This window comes from Pseudopipra pipra, chromosome 1, assembly GCF_036250125.1.
Source record: "Pseudopipra pipra isolate bDixPip1 chromosome 1, bDixPip1.hap1, whole genome shotgun sequence".
NCBI lineage: Eukaryota > Metazoa > Chordata > Aves > Passeriformes > Pipridae > Pseudopipra > Pseudopipra pipra.
In genome coordinates this window covers 21,280,191-21,298,595 of record NC_087549.1, presented here as the reverse complement: position 1 = coordinate 21,298,595, position 18,405 = coordinate 21,280,191, and the positions used below count along the sequence as shown (strand labels likewise).

The window sequence follows — 18,405 nt, the reverse complement described above, 5'->3', positions numbered from 1 at the left end:
ATCCCTTGACTCACAGTCCATTCAGAAACTAGGTATGATGGGAAGAAAGTTTCATAAGTCCAAACACAAAAGACAAAAATCTGAATATTAGCAGCAACACTTTTTATTCTTTCTGCCACTGTGCAGTCCCCACAAATTACTTGAAGAAATTAGCCACGGACCTTTGATGTGTTATCCCTTGGTACCGTAATACTAAGCATGTCAGATGGCGTTTCCAAGGAATGGCAGTCACACATCTCAGATTTAGTATGATTTTGATTTGTTTTCTTTTTTGGATCAAAGCAAAAGTTGGTATATGCTGCCTGAGCAGCAGGATACTAGGGAATGATGGTTGCAAAACTAACTCCACCACAAAAGAGCAGTGAATATAGTAGCAATTTACAGGAGCTAAATAATTCCCAAAATTCCTATATCATCTTTAAGACCATAAGAGAAGAAATGGTGTCTGCAGCATTTTAAATGCTATTGTTTCTTTACAATGTCACACAAACATTAAATACATATAAAAGCAACTTAAAACACCACTGTCTGGCTTGGAAATTACCTTGACCCACTGCAAACTAACAAGTTTATCAAGCTCAAACCATTGGTATTTTTTAAGTATACTAGAAAATCCTTTCCTTACTCAATGTACCTATGCAAGTCTCCTATCTAAAAATGTCTCCTTACTTCTTCCATCCTATTAGCACCTACTTCTCTCTCCCCAAATCAGAATTCCTACCTCCCTGCCATCCCTAATACTTTTTGCCTTCAGCATCTCCCACCTTACAAGTCTCCTGTTAAGGGGTCTAAGGTCAATTCTGACACTTTGCTCCTCCTGGAAGAACCAGCCCCAACATTGCCTCAGGTGGTGCAAACCCCATGGCAGAACAAAGCCAGCAAGGGGTCACCTTGTTTTACCCAGCTTATGGGCACTGTGCAGAGTGTATGTTCTGTGGCCAGACTAACGCACATTTGCTTGACAGAGGACAGCAAATACATGTTCAGATCACTTGTACGTATGGCCAGTTGAGAACTACCTTCACAAACTCAGATTTGTTCGAAGGCACAACAGAAACACAGTACAAAATTTTATGTACGATGTGAGGAAATTTCAGAATCCCATGACAAAGAGCAGCATTCACCTGGCAGGCGTACGCTCTGCTATTGCTGTTAAGATTAGGAAATATGTGCTCATGCACACATACACGTGCAAATACACAAAATATGCAGAGCCACTGCTGCTCCTCCTCTCCTGACACAAGAGGAGAACTCCAGCTGAAAGTTTCAAACATGAGCCAGACAGTTGTTTAAACAATATTCGGTTGCTACTGGTTTCCAAGTGTAACTAGTGATTGTTTACTGTGTGTGTTGCAACAGCTGTTATGGACATCCCAGAGCCAGCACTAGAACTGCACCAACACTGCAAAGGAAGTCCCACAGTTTCACAGCAAGCACCAAGGGACACAACACAAGTAAAGGAGAAGCAGAAAAACAAGACGCATCAGTTGTGCACTCAGTTTTAACAGCAGTGTGCCAGCCGAGACATGAGTGAACACCAGACCACTGTTTCTGACTTCAGTGTTTGAGTACTTTCATCCTCACTGTGCCAAACCAAAGTGGGCTTAATTAAGAATGGGTCCTCATATATTTATATGAGGAAGAAGTTAGTTATAGACATACTTTAGGAAGAAGTTAGTTATAGACAAATGTAAGAACCAAAAAAGCTCAGCTGCAAAATCAGCAGTGCCTCCCACCCCTCTGGTGCATTATGCCCCTCAAAACCCAATGAAGATACTTTTGTGTGTCTTCAGATAGAGAGCCTTATCCTTTCTTAATTGAAACTATATTCATTTTTGTCCACTTCCACAAATAAAAACTTCCAACACAATTCTAGATAGCCACTACCTCCAATATTCCTTCTGCAATGTCCAGTGTCTGGATATCAAGTCAAATATTGCTGTCATCAGCAAGGTAAAAATCCAAAAAGGCTCTCTGGGTTTGGATCTTAAATGTATCCTGTCAGGTGGAAAGAGAACACTGTTTTATTGTTTTTCATTCTGCTGAAGCCCTTCTGATAATGCTCCATTTCCTATTTATTCAAGCAAAACAAACAGTTGAGATTACCATTTAGTACACAGTAAGTTACTAAAATTACTGTTAAAGCTTCTAGATTACAAAAAAGTATGCAGAACAGCAAATGGGAAGTTACTGAAGAATTAGAGGAGGGTCACCGATGTTAAGTGACATAGGTACCTAATGTCTCAGTGTTTGTAGGAATGATGCAGTCACTGTCCTAGGAAATAGAGACTGCAAAAAGAGGAGGTGGATACCCAACTGTATGTGAATATTCAAAGCCACAATCTTGCCAAAAGGAAAAAATGCATCCATGTGCCTATACCCAGGAAAATGTCCAGTGAGAATGTGGCAGGAAAGACCCACCCTGATAAGACCTAAAATCCAATCAAGCTATCATGCAAGCTATCATGCAGCATCAATTGCTGCAGCCAAGGTGCTGTCTTGGTGTTAATTATGCTAAAACAATCCTGGTTCATCAAAATTTGAATACACACCCTGCTTTTTGAAGTCTGATTTGACAGAAAAGCTGATAGCTGGCCTGTAAATGTGTGACTAGCAGTCAATCACTTTATACTACAAACGTCCAGTCCCCTCTCATGCAATCAGGTTCTTCTGGCATAACCCTTCTTGGGGTGTATGTGTGGAGATTCCTCCCTTGGGCTGGGGATGCCCCCCTAGGTTACTCCTCAAGGTTGAGAGAAAGAGATCTCCCCACAAGTGTTGGTGTGGGTGTTACCTCAGATCTCTACTTAATAATTATTTCTTTTCACTAGCTTTAATATAACTGCTTCAATAATTGCTTTGTTACAATGCACTATAGTACTTCATGCTATATTATACTCCACTAGTAGATTTTTAGCGTTTATGTTGTGTAGTCAATAATTCTGATTAAGATCTTTTGTCTGTTCACCTGTTTGTTAATTTGTCATAATAAATTCATTTATATAAATATATGTGTTTTGCCATCATTAAAACCTGCAGGACAAAGTTGTTTAATCATACCTCTATAATTCCTTTAAATTTAAATTGTTAATCTGAGGCTAAGATAGGATTCAGCCTCACCTGGATTCCTCTCTGAGAAGGAATTTAGAAAGCAAAGGAGTCCTTTCTGTACCTTGAGACTCACTGGCAATTAATAACTTTGTCTAAGCCTTCCACTCCCACCTGCAACAGAGAATAATGAGGCTCTGGTATCTGAATAGACCAGAGCAACTGCTACTGGAATGGTGTGCAGTGACAATGCCCAAGGTTCAAACAACTGCAGCTCCTCTTTCTGTTGACCACCCTGTATCAGAAGACAGCAGTGGTCCTTCTGGCATTTTTATGAAGTAAGAAGAGCTACTTCCCTTGAGAATCATAGCGGAGGAAAATGCTGTAATTGTACATACTGAACGCAATTAAATTTTAATCTCTTGTATCTACCTTGGCTAGCCTGGCAGAAGATATGGGAGACTTCCCTGGGAACCCTTAGGTTTCAAGTACTCTTGGTATCTTCCTGAAGAGTCTTCATAGTGCCTGTTCATAGGAGCATCTTCCACCTCTTGCAATGTGAGCAAGAGAAGGGTGACAGAGCTGAGATTTATGCTGTGTGCTTACCCCTCTTTGTGTACCCTGGAGAACACCCAAATAACTAACTCAGCTCAAATTTGTAAAATTTTTTTGAGACAGAAAGACTACACTTTCTAGGAAATCTGGCTCAAGAGTTATTTAAAGGTAAGATCAAATACAAACAAAAGGTGTTGGATTTGGGTGTTTTTCCCACAACATCTGAAAATTAAGAACATGTCAAAAATGTGTAGAATGATATGTGGGGGGAAAAGGTCTGAAGGAAAGCCAAATCAAAACGATCTTTTCTATTTAAACAGACTTCCCACAGGTTTTCCTGATACCCAATATTTCACCTAGCTGCATGCCCCCACACACCTGTTTGTATGCATTAAAGAACAAAAGAACCTCTTCTCAAGGCATTAGCCAATGCCCTGTCTGAAGTCCTTCTAGGGATCCACAAAGATTTAATCTTTATCCCTAAACTAATTTCCTTTTATCCAGGAGATAGGTCTAGTCGTTCCTCTTAATTAAAATAAGCATTACTTTGGTTCTGTGGAGATGCAAAAGCCACTTTTTCTTTTGCATAGAGGAACATCTCTGTGCTTACTTGAATACTTTCCTCCTCCCTCAAATGGGAAGGAGCAAACACTTCATCACACACTCCTTTGTTGTATATATTTTGGTATGAAACATTTCACATAGGGTAAAAATGTGTGTGAAGCATGGAACAAACATGGAATGCAAACATCAAAATGCGATAAAGACACAACTTGTTACTGACTCTCAACAAAGAGCAAGCAGGTCACTGCACAGCCAGTTTACCACCTGGGACTCAGCGGTGCTGGAGGGTAAAGGAGGGTGCAAGGGCTCCTGTACCACACTAAGTGCTTCTGGGTGCACGCTGCTAATGACGAAGCTCCCACAGGGAAAGGACACGGAGGACCTTATGCATCTACTTCTGCCAGATCCTCACTGTCACCCCTGTAGTTTTCACAACCTGGAGAGAGGCCACCTTGTCCCCTGTGACAGCCCAGGGTCAAAGACACAGAGATAACTTTACCCTTCTGCCACTCAAAGAGAGTCACATCTCACAGCACACTACCCTATTTGCCACCTCTCTACTCAGCAATTATGAGGGGGGGGGGGGAAAAAACATGATCCAAAGTTTCAAGCTACATCCAGGCTGTTTGAATTCTCAAAGAACACTGTGCAGCAGATTAATTTGAGGATCTACAAGAAATGATGTGTTAGAGAAAATAAAATCCAAGTCCCATCTAAAATGGTCATGTTAAGTATCGCTGTTTAATACTTAAGCCAGTCATTTCCACAGTCACCTTTTAAAAACTGCTTTATTTTATCTTATTTGACTCTACTGAACTAAAAGCACAGATTCATTTCATAGTCTTGGGGGCAAATTCGCTACTTTCTTATCTCCAACTTTTTATTACTGTTATTTTTAAAAGGGTATGTAGTGATAGAACAAGAGGGAATGGTTTTAAACTCAAAGAGAGTAGGTTTAGATTAGATATTAGGAAGAAATTCTTTACTGTGAAGGTAGTGAAGCACTGGAACAGGTTGCCCAGAGAAACTGTGGATGCCCCATCCCTCGAAGTGTTCAAGGCCAGTTTGGATGGAGCTTTGAGCAACCTGGTCTAGTGAAATGTGTTCCTAATCATGGCAGGGGGATCGGAACTAGATGATCTTTACAGTCCCTTCCAACCCAAACCATTCTATAATTCTCTTAGTAAGGTTATGACGCAGCAAACTGAAAATAAGAACAATCTTAAACTCTTCTGTTTGGGGATTTTCCCCCTGCCACCTTTGTCACATGCTTTTAACCCAGAAGGCAGAACTGTCTATGCCAGAAACTCCACACATTGTTCAGTGTTATAAATATTTGTGTTTAGCCTCTTATCAGCAAAGTATTGTTGAGACCAAAAAAAATTACTTACCTAAAACAAAAGGAGGAAACAGTGCAGTCTGTAAGGCAGGAGAAGACACTGTTAAGTGAAGAAATACAAATACACACATGTCCCGAAAATAACACAATAGAATCCAGCATAAGTTTAATACGAATACAAAAGGAAAAGCATCTACCAGTGTTAGCAATAATCCATGTAGTAAGCACACATGGCAATCCCAACCACTTTCAAAATGGATGGAAAAATACTTTTTACATAAATTTGCAGCATGAGTCAGAAAAGTTCAGGTCTTCTCCCAAGCTACTATTTTAGTTCTGGAAAAAGCAGTAGAGTCATTGTCTCATCTACTCAAAACAGGTACCAACACAAAACCCCCTGTATCTTGGCAACAATGCATGTTCAGTAGCATTATTCATATACAGTTTTGCTCCTGAAATTCAGGAAATGTGCCATGGAACTAGAAGTGGACACTTCCCTTAATATTGTTTATCTGAATCTCCCCTTAATGCTATTACTATTACCTGTGGTAGAATCTCCTGAAACATCTAGAGCTGCTGCCTACTTCTCATTTGTCTGTAGCTTGAAGCTCAGTCATTAACATAACAATACAGAATAATACAGAGCTAGTGAGGCATTTTCTTTGGGTTTTAGTTTTGACAGGAAAAAAAAAGTTTTTATGAAGAAAGAAAAACAAATCACAAAATCGACAAAAATGCAAATAAACAAAAAGACCCACAAAATATATCTCTTATATAGCCCTCCCCCACCACAGGAAGAAAGATATCTAGATATCTTTTTATTCCTCCCATTTTTCCTTTAGAAAACTTAAAGTTAAGTGATCTTCTAACAGAAGTCAACACCAACCTGAATCCTCAGCAAGCTCTCAGTGGATTTGTTGCTCAGCTAAGAAGCGTGGACCATAAAAGGAGAAAGAATGAGAATGAAAGTCCTTATTAACATATTTGAAAAGAACAGCAGGTCAGGAGAATGAATTGTATCTTAATATTGAAACAAAAATGAAACAGACATTCTTGAATTAAAATTCTTCAGAACTTTCTATGTCTGAAAGTTCTTCCCCCAGGCAGCACACAATACAAGTCTGAAAGTATGGGAACTTCTCACGTGAAATTCAGTTTTGTGTCCAGCTGCACTTTTGAAATAGAAATTCATAAATAAGAAACACAACCTAGTTTGATATGAATGAAATAACATTTTTAGAGTAGTGCTAAAATCTTGGAGACTCAGTCTGACTTTTGCTTGTGTACATACACGTGCAAACACATTTCTGAGATACTGCGAGTGAGCACAGAGGAATGTTATAAACAAGCATTTCTCCGTTGCATGCACAAATGGTGTGTTGCAAGTGCAGGGAAGCAGAGGCTGCATGGCCAAAAACGTGGGCTCTAGCCATGAAAATGCAGTCCATGATCAGATCAGTTTTGATTCATGGTAACACCTGCAGATTTCTGGGTTACATTTTACCTAGTAGCATATGTACCACAGGGCCCATGATATTCAATCCTTGGCCTCATGCTTCTTCTTAAGAAGGAAAACCACCTTACATCAGAGTCCTTTGGTGAAGGACCACACTAACTCTTGACTGTTATCAGGCTCTGGTCTGCTCTATTTTCTCAAGTACTGAGAAATTTTTCATCTGTCTTTTCATCAACACCCAAATCATTTTTCTAGTGCTAAAGGCTACTGTTTGCCAGCAACACAGACTGGAAAAGGTCTGCCTCCTAGATCACAAACTCCAGACCTCTGCTGCTGCAAGGAAATATGTCTGAATTTTATTCATAAGGGCATAATGGCTGACTGTCCTCACAGCTGCATCCTGAATACACCACATTACTCCACAGATGCCTAACACAGAGACAGATCATGATCTCAGGTTACATTTAAGGATATAGATGAGTTGCATTAAAATGAGACTGATAGGGATGTATGTACCTGCTCTTACTGTGTTTTTCCTGATGAAAAAGGAGAAGACAACACAGGCACAGGGTCTCCTCTTGTTAGTGGCTTCTTGCAAGAACTACAGCATTTGTCTTTAGGAGCTGGATGTAGCAAGGCATATACTGAATCTGTCTCCCCAGCTTGGTCACTGTCCAAGTTTACAGAGTGGAGGGGTGGGGAAACTATGAGTTAGGTTGTTCAAATCTACTATACGACAGTCTTGGTAAATATTTTAGCAATATTTGTTTTGAGCAAAGCACCCATTCTGCCAAGCTGTCTCCCTTTGTGTTAGGAGTCCTGCTGTCCCTTGACAGCTTCTCCCATGAGATCAGATTACTGGGACAAGAGCCAGAGTATGCCTGCTATAACCTATGCAACAGGTAAGGGTAGTGCCAGGCAAAAACAAGGGCCTGGAATGCAGGGTTAACCTGCATGGGCTTGTCCAAAACTTGAAAGTTTTCCCTGTTAGATATGGTCAAGGTATATAGCTGGTTGATACGATGCTGAGTGCAGACACAGATGAGTCATGTTCAATACTGTCAAGTAAAGCCATGACTCTTGCACAGCACTCCCACTCCAGGGAGTGCTGATCTCAGCACACACTTTGCAATCCCATTTAGAAGCAACGCGGGACAAGGACTAGAAAGGTCTTAAATTCAGTTTGTTTTTTTCCTTTGCATCTTGTATTTTAGTCAGTGACATATACAAACACCTTCAGCTAGAAACTTAAATACTGCTTTTTGAGACAAACAAAGAAAACAAAGTATTAGCAGATTTTCTGAGAACAGTTCTCTCTCATAATGAAAGATAGAAGTGAAAGTGAAATAAAGTTAGCAGTAGAATATTTAGAGAAAAAAACACCCCTAACCTAGCAAGCTCATTCCCCTCTGTATCCCTATCTTCTTATTCTATTAAAAGTGAAGGTTTCTGTCATAGAAGCTGCACTGGTTTTTCTTGCATACTGATCTGTGCTCAGTAAATAGCTGTGGTGGCAGAAAAGTGACTGACTGCTTTCCATTCATCACCACCTGCAGTGCAGTCCCCCTGCCACTTCTCCCACATCAGCTCAGCTGGTAGGTTGCTTGTACGGGTGCATACTAAATTGTTTCAGGTAGCCAAGACTGACTGCTCAAAGTCAGTCCAGGTCATTGACAGAAAAGAAACATACTTTTTCATATTTTAATGATGTTCAGTCATTGTGATTGAACATCATAATGATGTTTTAATGAGGGATGATCACTAATGATCCCTCTTGCAATGTAGCAAAGAGGAATAGGTTTGGGATAACACCTGGTTTTAACACTAGGCAGTAGTAACATGGAAACCTTCAGTATATTTGTCCTCCCAAGTGACATATGCTAAGTGCTGCCTATACATCTTCAACAGCAGAGAAGGAAAGAACAGCACAGAGGTGCTTTATAGATGAACTTCACCTTGTGTCTTGCAATGCTATTACAGAAATTTTGTCACTCTGCCATAAAACATCTCTCAAGTCACAGTGTGCTAATAAATACTGGAACATGCACAACGAAGTCAGTTTGTTGAGTGAGATTCTTTAATAGCCAAAATGAATACTTATTCAGCTGTCAGTCACACCAATTAAAGGCATTGTGCACAGCTAATGACAATGGATGCACTCCTGTCTGTATTTTACAAAGTTATTTGATCTCTGTTAGGAGTTTGTTCTTTACCATAATGAAAGAACACATAAAGCACTACTGCTATTTGTATTATGAAGCATCTATTTATGTAAGCACAACCATTTTAAATTTAAATTGTAAGCAAATAAAGCTGAAGAACTACTGTCTTTGCCAAGCAGGGAGCCTAAACATTGTATATGAAAATCCATTGTATTGTGGAACAGACATTTGTGTTACTTTTATGTCTTGAGAATGTACTGACATTGCTCCAACATTTAAGGTATAATTCAGTGCCTGCCTGGACCTCTACAAAACAACTGACTGCTTTTGGTAGCACAGTCATCATGTGCTTTCATAAACATATGTATATGTACATAACCTGTAAAACTAGTACTATGCATCTACTTATCAAATCACCCCTCCTCACCAAAAAGGCCTGGAGTAAAGAAAAAAATAAATATACAATGTCATTTCTGATGGTGTGTTAAGAGAAATACACAATACTGGTATGCCAAAAGATATGTTGAAGCCCTGCAACATACATTTTAAAGAATTATTTCCTCCAGAACTTCGTTTAAAAAAAAAAAGTCTTTTGGCAGTTACAGGGCAAATTGCAGACATTCCTGATGGATTTAACTTTCTTTAGCAGACCTGTTATCAGTCTCATCAAGACTAATTAAGACTCGGCAGTAATTGCTGGGCGTCATCTCTAGGGCTATAACAGTCATTGGATCAGAACTGAAGAGAGACTGTTTCTCGCTACAGAAATCACGAAGGGCCTTTTCATTCACTGTCTTTAGCACCTCAGTATGTCTGAATTCAAGAGACTGTAAATAAATGGTATCTTTTTGTTTTCAGAGTACATAGGAAAAACCTTTCTAGAATTTGTTAGGAATACTGGTTCACACCATTTTCTATAGCCTTCCTGAGCTCCCCTTACATACCTTAATCACACACAGCAAGTGAAGAGTTCTCAAGATACAAACCTCTTACTTGGTCCTTCAAAACATGCCCTCTCTCCAGAACAATTTACTGCAAACAGGGTTACCATGGCACACCAAGCACCTCCCAGAAAACTAAAGCAGTATCCCCTCCCTAAAAATGCTGTCATAGTCGTACTGCACCCACCTGCTCCAAAACACTACTATCTCATAAGAACTGCAACAACTGGAAAGGTGTTAAGGGAAGAAAAGGGTCTCACAGCACCTTGCAATAGTCAGACACAAGCAAGAGTTATCAAGGCTCCAAGCCTGCCAGAGAAAGATCATACATGCCATGGACCACATTAGAATGGATTTGAAAAGTCATCTAGGTTGCAACAAACCCAAATACATGCCAGATTCTGCACATCACTACAAGTGCAAGATAAAAGAACATGACATTTTCACAGCAGTCATCAATACACTTATCAGTACAAACCACTGACACTACCAAAAAGCATTTACAGTTGCAAAATTCAAGAATGTGTGTAATCCTTCTATTGAGCTCTCACAAAGACTCTTCTGGGAACTGTTTAAAGGGAAAAGATTCACCAGATATGCCACAGGATATAAAAACAAAGCAAGCAGTTCTTTCCATGTGAGAAACAAGTTTGTACATGGAGAAAAAAACAGTAGTAATACTATTATTATTGCCACCCAGGCTTCACAGAGAGCACTCTGTCATCAGAACTTGCTGCTTTACAAGACAGATCAATATGCTAAGAACACAAGGAAAGGAAGATAGCAAAGGAATCTTGAACTCAGGAGGTAGGATAATATTTCAACTCTTTCATATAAACTATTTGACTGAAATATGCAAAACTTACCTGCTGTAGCTTTCGAAAAAAATCTGTGAAGATGTCATTATTGGTAATATTTGAGTCCAAAGTAACTGAAAAACAAGAGGAAAATTGGGAGAGAGGAAATCAAACTAGTCAAAAAGCTGAAAAATATGGCTAGTGTCTCAAAACAAGATGATTAAACACTCATTGCTACTTTACCCATCCTTTGATTTCTGCATAGCTACATTTATCTGTCTGTTGTTAAACCAATGAAGCTATGAACAGGGCAAAATATATGTAATGTTGTTATTCTCCAAGCAATTCCTCAGTAAGATTCTTGGCCGCATAACTCCATGTCACTCATATCCAGTAAATTTAAAAGAAACTGTTGAATACTCATGTGAAAAAGATATAATAATCACTAAGTAAAACTTTAAAGACTAATCTTAAGTTTTGGGTTTCTAAGTCTTGGCACAAAGTATCTGAGGCCAGAGGCTACAAAACCTTGTTAAGCTCATCCCCTTGCATGCCCCTTTTGGATAGTTGAAATGGATGATTTTTTTCCCCCTTGGCTTACATGAAACTCACAAGATGCATTCTAGGGATCCTGTGCTTATAACACAAGGACCTGGTTTATAACACAGCACATTGCACCTGAGATATACTTTTTCTACAAACTCTTGTTATAATTCTCACAAGTCTTCCTGGAAACCTTTGAAGGGAAGAGGTTTGTGCAGAACTCAGGTCCATATTACACTTCTACCTGTCCAAGTGCCTGTCTCTTTTTGCTTCCCTCTTTTACCCACACCGGGTCCCTCATCAGCTCTGGCAGTTGTGAAGCAGAGGGGGTGGGTCGCTCAGCTCACTGATCTGGAAGGACAGAGAATGGGCAGACTGCAGGCTGTTCAGTGTGAAACTGCACCCTTATGTTTTGGGAAAGCTGCAGAAAGACAGCTGCTTCAGAAGTCAGAGAAATATGATAAGCTGCTGTTCTAAAGCCAGTGAATCAACAGCCAGGACAGGGCTGCATTGTTAAGATACACCCTTACTCAGCTCAGTATAGAAGGCAAAACACCCTGCAGCCACAATTGTAGACACATTCTCAAAGGTTTAAGCCCTACATACAAAAGCTGATCACATTGTTTTAGCCAAGTTTACCATTCTGAAGGTACTGCTCCAGGTGAGACTGTCTCTCATCTGTCACTGACTTGGTCATTGCTATGGAGGGAAAGCAGGCACGACACTGCCTGAGCTGCAAAACAGACAAAGGGAAGATTCAAATCAATGAAGAAGCATTCATAGTTCCCAAGAAGCTTTCAGCGCTCTCTTTTTTTGACAACAAGACATGGAGGCACAGGGTACCCACCCAGCACCCCCCTCAGGGCCCACAGAAAGGGTAGAGCCTTTGTCAAGGCAGCCACCAGAAGACACCCCAAATGAGCACCTCTTTTGGTGGGTTCCACATTTTTACAGTCTTACCACTTCTGAGCTCCTGTTCCAGGCCAGAAAAGTAGCATTGCATTAACCTTATCAGCTAGGTCTTACACTCTTCATGGGCAAGCATGATCTGGTTACAGATGTCTTCTCTTTCCAGTATGTTCATAGAGAATTCCTTTTGTCTGTACCCACAGAACTACTTTTTACTGGTTGGTGACTTTTGCCCTTCACTTGTGCTACCTCAGAGGCTTTTATTATTTTGTCTGTGAGAGGTGGTAACTTTTATCAGATCATCTAATATTGACAAAGAAAAAAAACACAAAACCCAACTAAACAAAAAAACCTCAAATCAGAGAATCTTTCAGGAATACAAACTATCTGAAAGTTCGATTCTTCCTCCAACTATATTAGCTGGCTAATATGTGCATAATGACTCTGTACAAACCCTATCTCATTTTTAAACAGACCAAAAAGTACCAGAGAATCACGATTCCATTACCTTACAATTGACATCAGGCAGCTCAAATATAGGCTTAGGCAGCATTTGGTCACTTGGAAGACAAAAATTCTCTACTATAGGCAAATTATCTCAAGCTATGTTTACCTTCTCAAAATGCACATTACTAAACCACATCAAAATAGAGCCAGTTTGCCTAGAAACATTCTTTCACCTAAATCAAAACAATATGTCATCTGATCGGTAAAATGAGACTGCCTACTGAATGCTGAGACATTACTACTAATTAAATTTATGCACCAGTATTCAACTCAGCAATTAGTGTCACTGAATCACGTGAAAGATGACATTTTCCCCTCCGTCCCCTGCTGCTCAAGTCTTTCACGTGACTCCAGCAACTGAAGTGTGAAGGAAAAATGAAGTTTGTTACTGAAAGAATTAGCAATAGCTTTTTTTTGTCTGTTATCTAAAAACAGGAGTGAGGTGTATTTTCACAACTCCTCTTTCTCTGCACTGGCAACACTCTGGTATCTCCAAGTTCTTGATTATTAGATGTGTGTGAATCACTCTGAGATACACAACGTAAAAGAGTTAGATAACACTACATGTTTTGGTTTTATGTAAAGCTGACAGCAATAGAGTGGGTTTTATCTTCAAAGCCCTTAACATGCGTGATCTTCCTCCAGGGACTGAAAATTATTATCTCTGCTCTACAGGCAGGCAAACTGAGGAGATACAGCAACAGAATTTGCCAAGAGTCTGACAACAAGGAGGTCCTCTCTCTTCCCTCTGTGTTCAGGCCATGCCTCACCTACACAAAGTGGTGCTGACTGTTATCATCAGTTCGCACAAGCCAGGACTCCAGCCTACTTAAAAAAATAATTAATTCATCTCAGTGCCAGCTGCTGGGTAAGTTTCTTGAAAGGCGTCCTCAGGATTTGGGCCACAGAAAAGAGAAACTTCTCACAACCAATTCCACTTTTTCACATCTCAAAGAATTAAAGGAAAATGCCCATAAACTTTAAGCGTGTATTTGCGTATGGTGTTAAAAGCTCAGACAGGATGTTCCAACCTGGTGGAAGAGGTATGTAGTCTTCATCCAAGATTTCCACCTAAAACAGATAGAGCAGCTTCCCTAAATATGACAGTTTTAAGCTCTAAGACCTTATATCTGCAAAACGAGGAGTAAAGACACAGGCCATAGTTGGGGCTGTTTCTTTTTTATCTTTCTGCAATGAATATTCCCCTCCTCAGCAGGAGATATTATAGATTTTAAAGTGTAGTTGACCAAAATTATCTTCTACTTATGTCTAATCCCATAGGCTTGTCTTTTGGTGTGAGGTCCTGCCTATGCTGTCTAGATCAGCTGTTTCAGCCAGGGTCACACTGGAGGTGTGCAGATGCCAAAGTCAGACAGAATAACAGACACATAAGTGTTAAACTGAAAAAATAGAACAGCATTATAATTTTACAGCTGTTACGTATGGATTATATACAGAATGAACAGGCCTATGGGCATTTCCTTCTCAGTCATCTGATTAAATATTAAAAAAAAGGAGACTATTCTAAGACAAAAATGCTTAAACATGTTCTACGTGAAAATAAAAATTTATGTATACAGAAACTGTCAAACAATCAAAGATATGAGAGCATTCTGGTACATGACTGACTAAATGAAGCTTTAAGACATTTTCTGTATTTAATTACTTTTTACCAATTGCTTTATCATGACTAACAGATTTTTTTTTAGAACTATTTCCCCAACATTCATTTATAGTGATCACAGATGCTGCTAAGTGACTCAGCAGAGGCTGACATCATGACCAGAATCATCAGTGTTGCATTTCACTCTTAACCCTACAGAAGACACTTCCTATTTCCTCCCTGCCTTGAAGTAACTCGGTGAATACTCCAACAATTGCAAGAAATTGTTGCAAGAATTTCAGTTCCACAACAGAAGTAGGTTAATGATGATATTTCCTTAGTAGGTTAATTATTATGATATTTCTTCAGAGAGGGACTCACTAAGTGGCTGCCAAACTGAAAACCCAAATGCAAGCAACACAACATCAAAAGGCAGAAACCAGGAAGAGCCTGGATTTTCAGCAGCTATTCGATTTCAAGGAAATCCAGTAACGTTTTTAATGTACAAACTGTTGTCCAAGTGATCTCTGCCCTCACTCTTGAAGCTTCTGTAACTTAGCTGTTCTTGCAAGAGGGCCTTGCCTCTCCATAAAGTAGAATAAAGCCCCACAGCTTTACTATTAGGGGTGCCCTGGTCAGTGTGCAGTCCCCAGAGAACTAAAACCAGAGGAGAGCACAACTACAGTACAGAGCACTGTCTGGCTGTCCTTGGGTGAATCTAGGCCAAAGCTCAGATCCTTCAAATGCATGTCCATCTGCCATTAACATTCCACCTGAGGCTGTTCAAAGTCATTTGCAGAGAATGGCTACACAAATCCCAGTTCAGCAAGTGCAAACAGTGCTGCCCTATGTGTGTGTGGTTCATCCCAAGCAAAGGGAAACTCATCCTTCAGCTGTCCTTCCTGCTGTTAGTACTTAATACCTAAATACTCAAGACAGAGGAGGGAACGGAATCTGGATTTCCCACAGCTGAATGCTCTAGCTCCTAAAAGGAGGGGCAAAAGAGGAGAAGGCAGAGCCATTTCTGGACCCTCTTACAGCCTATACAAAGCCCCATCTCCCAGAGGGAAGTTCAAGGTTGTAAATCCTCAGACCAAGACAAGACCTTCTGGCAATCCACAGCCAAGTGCCTATCCCCACAAGAGGAGAAGGGCGAAAGTTGCCCAGCTCTCCTCAGCATATCTGCCAGCCCTGCCTAAGGAACTCATTCTAAGCAAGATTTCTTTTAATATATCACTCTTGGTTGTTCATACTTCCTTCTATACCATTTGCCTTGGGTCCTCAGCTTAAGGCTGAGAAACCCATTTGGAAGTAAGGCACCTGGAGGTAAGTTGCTCACAGTCAGTATATCTGCACCTCCCCATTTAACAGTGTATCCAAACCCTTATATGCTCCATCACAACTCAGTGTCTCTGAATAGCTGCTCCCTTCAGACAGTCCTTTTGAAGAGAACAACTGCTCTAGGAGACAACAAGAAACAGGGTTTGGGAGTGTCAAACAACAGGAGCACTCTCAGATAATAAAGTGATGGGAAATAGGAAAATGCACAACAGGAGAAAAGGGGCAGATAAAGCACAGCATTACAAATAAGAATTATGTGTCTTGATTTTGCATCACAAGTTAGGAGGGGTAGAATAGCAGTGCTTTACAAATTGCTACCTTGAAAGATGCACAATTAGTTCAGCGTCACAGCCAACAGATGCCATAGACAGATCCTCCAGCGTAGTGTTAAAGAAATAGCCCCAGGTATAATCATGCAGAGATGTGTCCATGGGGGAAGCTTATTTCTAATTCACATCCTGCACCCATCACAGAATTGTGTGTCTGTGGGACTTTGTGGTCACTACATGTGGTCTGGTCAGGAAGGTGAAAATTATCATATCCTAGAGTTTAAGACTTCTCATAGGTGTGCATTTTTCTGCCTTAACATTATCTCAAGCAAAATAATCAGAAGAGCAGATAATAACTGTAGATAAGCAACCTTGCAGAAGTATAGGGAAGACAATTAAGAGTCAGCAGTGCAGTTGTAAACTTCAAGACCAAGTGTGGGAACTACCAACAGCAGGAGTGATGAGCTGAAAATAAAAATCAGCTAATAAGTTGTAGAGCCCAGCAAGAGGCAAACTGTCAGTTACAGGGGATGCAGAGAAAAGGAAGATTTTGCTGAGGGGACTAATGATGTTAAAACTGGTTGAGCAAGAAACTGTAGGCCTTTTAAAAAAGGAAGCAAGTACATAAGGTGGTTTATTAGTTCACATAGGTTATCCAAAATGCTCCATTAACCAAAGCAAAATACTACTGTGAGAGGTCCCACAGGGAACAGAATTGCAAGGCTGTAACTCCAAGAGTACCCCTCAGCAAACATTGCTTCTCATGGCAGCCCTGCTGCCACTCAACTGCCTTTTGGCTGTGCTACATCAACTGCTTGTGGAGTCACAAGAGCTGGGAGAGATGGATTGATCCCCATCCAGGTTTACGGGCTTAAAAACGGCTTCAGAGTGGTCCTATCACTGCAACTGAGAGCACAGCAAGGAGGCTGCCAAGAGAAGAAGGACCTATCTAACCCATCACTGTGAGAAATGTTCACTAAAAAGGGCCTTAAAATAGGTTTGTTGAGGTAAGGATGCCAGTGTGCACCCAGACTCATGGAAAAGCTGGGAGAGATTTCACTTGGAGTCAAGGACTGGCAATGGCCAGAGAGATCAGGCTAGCAAAGCGAAGGCTGGCAGCCACTCTGCTTTCACAGAACAGCTCAACATCACTTTCCTGAGAAAGCCAGAGGAAGGATAGAGGGGAAAGGGACAGAGGCAATTCAACATGGAACAAAACAAAAGTAGAGATAAACAGGCAGATTCCCCCTGAAATAATCCACTTCAGTTGGCTGGGGCCATACCTTATTCCCTGATGCACACTGTTCCTTGGAATAGTCCAAGCCTCTGTTCCAGCTGTTTTGTAACTGTCTGTATGGAAAGGGTCACTGCTGAGGTATGTGCTTAGGCAATTTGGGCCAAAGGATCCAACTTGGTTAACCCTCAGCTTGTCCAAAAAAATCCTGCAACTGACTGTGCAATTTGCCTGGCCTGAACCCCATACACTTTCTAGAGTTTTTAGTGGGATTAACAACCCAAATTAAGCAGCTGCACAACTCTCCCAGAGGCCAAGGAAAAGACACACTTGGAGCTGACAGCTGCTGCTGCTTGGCCAATGTTTTCCCATTAAGCCAGTTTACCATACCCTTCTGGCACATCCCTTGGCTTGTTTTTTGGATTTGTCTCTCAGTTGCTGCTGGATTTCACCCTGCAAATATAGGTTCCCCACAAGGAGCGCTCTGTCCCTCTGACAGGACAGCATCGGAGAATCAGGCAGGTGCAAGGGCCAGGTGGGAGAGCAGATGCATCCTTCCCGTGGTGGTGTTAGCATGAAAGACGGCTTCAACAACACGGATTGGGGCGAAACAAGTGGCTGTCCCCATCCCACACTAGGATCCTGGGGGCCAGGAGAGCCCCTCCTGCTCCACAACTCAGCGTGGTTGCGGGATCGGACGGCAGGCTGCCCCCACCGCGGCTTTTGGGGTGCCCTCATCTGCACGTCCCGGCGGCGGAGCTGGCTGTGCCGCGCCTTTCGAGCAGGAATCCCTCCAGGAACACAGACTATCCCTGCGAGCACAACGCCGCCAGATCCGCGCCCGGACCCTCCGGATCCGCCGCCCGCCCCCTCCGCGCTCGCAGCGGATCCCGCCCCTCTCCCCAGCCCCTCGGCGGCGGCGATGCTGAAGTGCAGCTTCACGGCGGGGCCGAGGGAGGGAGGCGCCGGGCGGCGCAGGTGGGAGGCGGCACTGAGACGGGCCAGGCACAGCTTTAGCAGCGGCTTTGCTTTAAAACCTCTTCCGAAAAGGAGTGAGGGGCAGCTCTGCCTCGGGGCCTCGCCGCGAGCAGGAGCAGAGCGAAGGGAATTAATGGTGAGTAAGCCCGCAGCGGGCAT

The 18,405-nt window shown here is 41.5% G+C and overlaps 1 protein-coding gene across 1 annotated transcript in view; it reads right to left on the bottom strand.

Moving 5' to 3' along the window:
• Positions 1-18,405, bottom strand: part of SNX31 (sorting nexin 31) — a 29,901-nt gene extending 11,496 nt beyond the window's left edge. The window contains 4 exon segments of the mRNA XM_064640505.1: positions 1,888-1,998; positions 10,932-10,996; positions 12,045-12,138; positions 17,659-18,405. Coding sequence (XP_064496575.1) covers positions 1,888-1,998; positions 10,932-10,996; positions 12,045-12,138; positions 17,659-18,405 — 1,017 coding nt within the window.